This window comes from Coenobita brevimanus, chromosome 66 (genome assembly GCF_032717465.1).
Source record: "Coenobita brevimanus isolate Jiangsu-jjx chromosome 66, ASM3271746v2, whole genome shotgun sequence".
Taxonomy (NCBI): domain Eukaryota; kingdom Metazoa; phylum Arthropoda; class Malacostraca; order Decapoda; family Coenobitidae; genus Coenobita; species Coenobita brevimanus.
The window spans coordinates 37,213,523-37,215,634 of record NC_137019.1 but is presented as its reverse complement, the minus strand read 5'-3'; the positions used below and the strand labels follow the sequence as shown (position 1 = coordinate 37,215,634).

Here is a 2,112-nt window from a genome sequence, read left to right as displayed (position 1 = left end):
ACCATTCATGTTAGGCCGGGTTAGCACCACCAGATTTAGCACGTCACCCAGCACACCAGCACACACCAGCACGGGCAGCACCACACCGTACGCCACGAACTTCACCTGGGCACGGACAGAGGGGTGTGAGTGTACGTAGGAGAAGGATAGTACGTCATGGGTAGAAAGGAAAAAGTGTGAGAGAAGGGAGGATTGTATGTAAGAGGAGATGATTTTTCTGTGTGTGTGTGTGTGTGTGTGTGTGTGTGTGTGTGTGTGTGTGTGTGTGTGTGTGTGTGTGTGTGTGCTAGAGAGGAGAGAACGTGAAAACTGAGAATGAGATAAAAGTTTGGGAGTGCGATTATAATGGATGGTGTGCAAGAAGTTGATGATGCTGATGCTGATAATAATAATAATAATAATTATAATAATAATATTAATGATAATAATAATAAAAATAATAATAATAGTGGTGGGTGGGGGCGCTCACCATCCACTCACTCGATGTAGTGCTGCTGTTGGGTGTCTGCCCTTTCCTCTCCTCCATCCTTCTCTCCTTCCATCTTCTGTCTTTCTTTCCTTCATTCTATCCTTGTCCTTCTGCGTACGGGTGACTTTACACTCCCTCTTATGTCATTCCTTCATTCTTTCCCCTTCCTTCTGCCTGTGGGTGACTCTACACTGAGTGACAAGCCAAATGGTTTCCTGAACATCAGTAAACCATTTACTACGTTGGGTGGTAACCATATAACCAGATTTTGGCGCCTGGTGGTTAAGTGGGTAATTATGCACTCCAGTCGGATTGAGCCGGTGAAGGTTTATATCCAAGGAATGGTTGGGGTTGATTGCTCATGTAATGCCACTCAGGGATGAGTGAGGCTGGTCACTCATCTTAAATGTCGGGACCAACTGCCTAGCCCCGGGCTCCTACGCTCCTCATGGGGCAATGTAGGATTGGATGATGGATGGATGGATAATAATAATAATAATAATAATAATAATAAAAAGAAGAAGAAGAAGAAGAAGAAGATTGGCTATGATGATGATGAGAGAGAGAGAGAGAGAGAGAGAGAGAGAGAGACCTATGAAGATGCTGTGAGATTGTGGGACGTGATCTACTTCAGCATGATGTACCAATTTTCTTTAATAACAATTTTAAAAGAAAAATATGAACTTTGCTATAAATGCTTTAAGTTGAAGAGGAAAACCATTTCCTGAGTGGCATGAAAGTGAACGTGAATATTTAGTCTCCCTCTACCATGATGCCACATTTTTATATTTATATTTTATATTTAAAGTTCTGTGTTAGTGACATAAAACATGGGAAGCTGACAGTCTCTCTCTCTCTCTCTCGCTCTCTCTCTCTCTCTCTCTGACAAATTCTTCCTCTTGAAATGTCATCTGTTAGAAGACTCTCTCTCTCTCTCTCTCTCTCTCTCTCTCTGTTTCTCTGTCTGTCTGTCTGTCTGTCTGTCTGTCTCTCTCTCTCTCTCTCTCTCTCTCTCTCTCTCCCTCCCTCTCTCTCTCTCACCTGATTCTCAGTGGCAGCGGTGGGATCAGTTGAATTAGGGAACAGGGCGCCACACTCGACCATCTCTCTTGGACCCCTTGCCTCCCATGACCCTTCCTTCTCGTCGTCGTCCCAGAGATCAAAGAAGGTCAGGTTCGTTTCATCAGGGTAGGTCGACAAGGTGGGTATCAGGTCCATGGCACTCAACTCTTCAAGTGTCCTCCAATGTTCATGAACGACACGTGAAAAATAGTGGAAGTTGCAGTAAGTAGTTGCGCATGTTCCATTTTTCTACGAGAGTTTTTAAGTCCTCAAATTTGGGGGATGTCTCTAGCTCGAGATCGTTTCAGTTTTTGCTAAGCACTGTAATCATCAATATTTTCAGAGACGGCAAAGCAAGCTTCCTTATACAGTAGCAAAGAAAGGTAAGATTCTGGCATCAGGCTGGGTCAGCATGATGAATATTACTTCCACGGTTTTGAGTTTTTCAAAAATCATGATAACCATGAAAAATGACTAAAAGGTTTAGGAAATGCACAGGCTTCATTTTTCCTTTTACAGTGTTCTGAGTCCTTAGATCTTTAAGGTCAAAATTCAACAGCTGCTTACTCACTTAAAAAAAA

At 42.9% G+C, this 2,112-nt stretch overlaps 1 protein-coding gene across 1 annotated transcript in view; it reads right to left on the bottom strand.

The window, feature by feature from the left end:
* LOC145405342 (putative G-protein coupled receptor B0563.6) overlaps positions 1 to 1,687 on the bottom strand; it is a 51,334-nt gene extending 49,647 nt beyond the window's left edge. The window contains exons 1-2 of the mRNA XM_080276753.1: positions 1,592 to 1,687; positions 1 to 105 (exon numbers count right to left, since the gene is read on the bottom strand). The exon at positions 1 to 105 is cut by the window's left edge and continues 22 nt beyond it. Coding sequence (XP_080132879.1) covers positions 1 to 105; positions 1,592 to 1,687 — 201 coding nt within the window. The remainder of the gene's footprint in view (positions 106 to 1,591) is intronic.
* Positions 1,688 to 2,112: the final 425 nt, after the last annotated feature.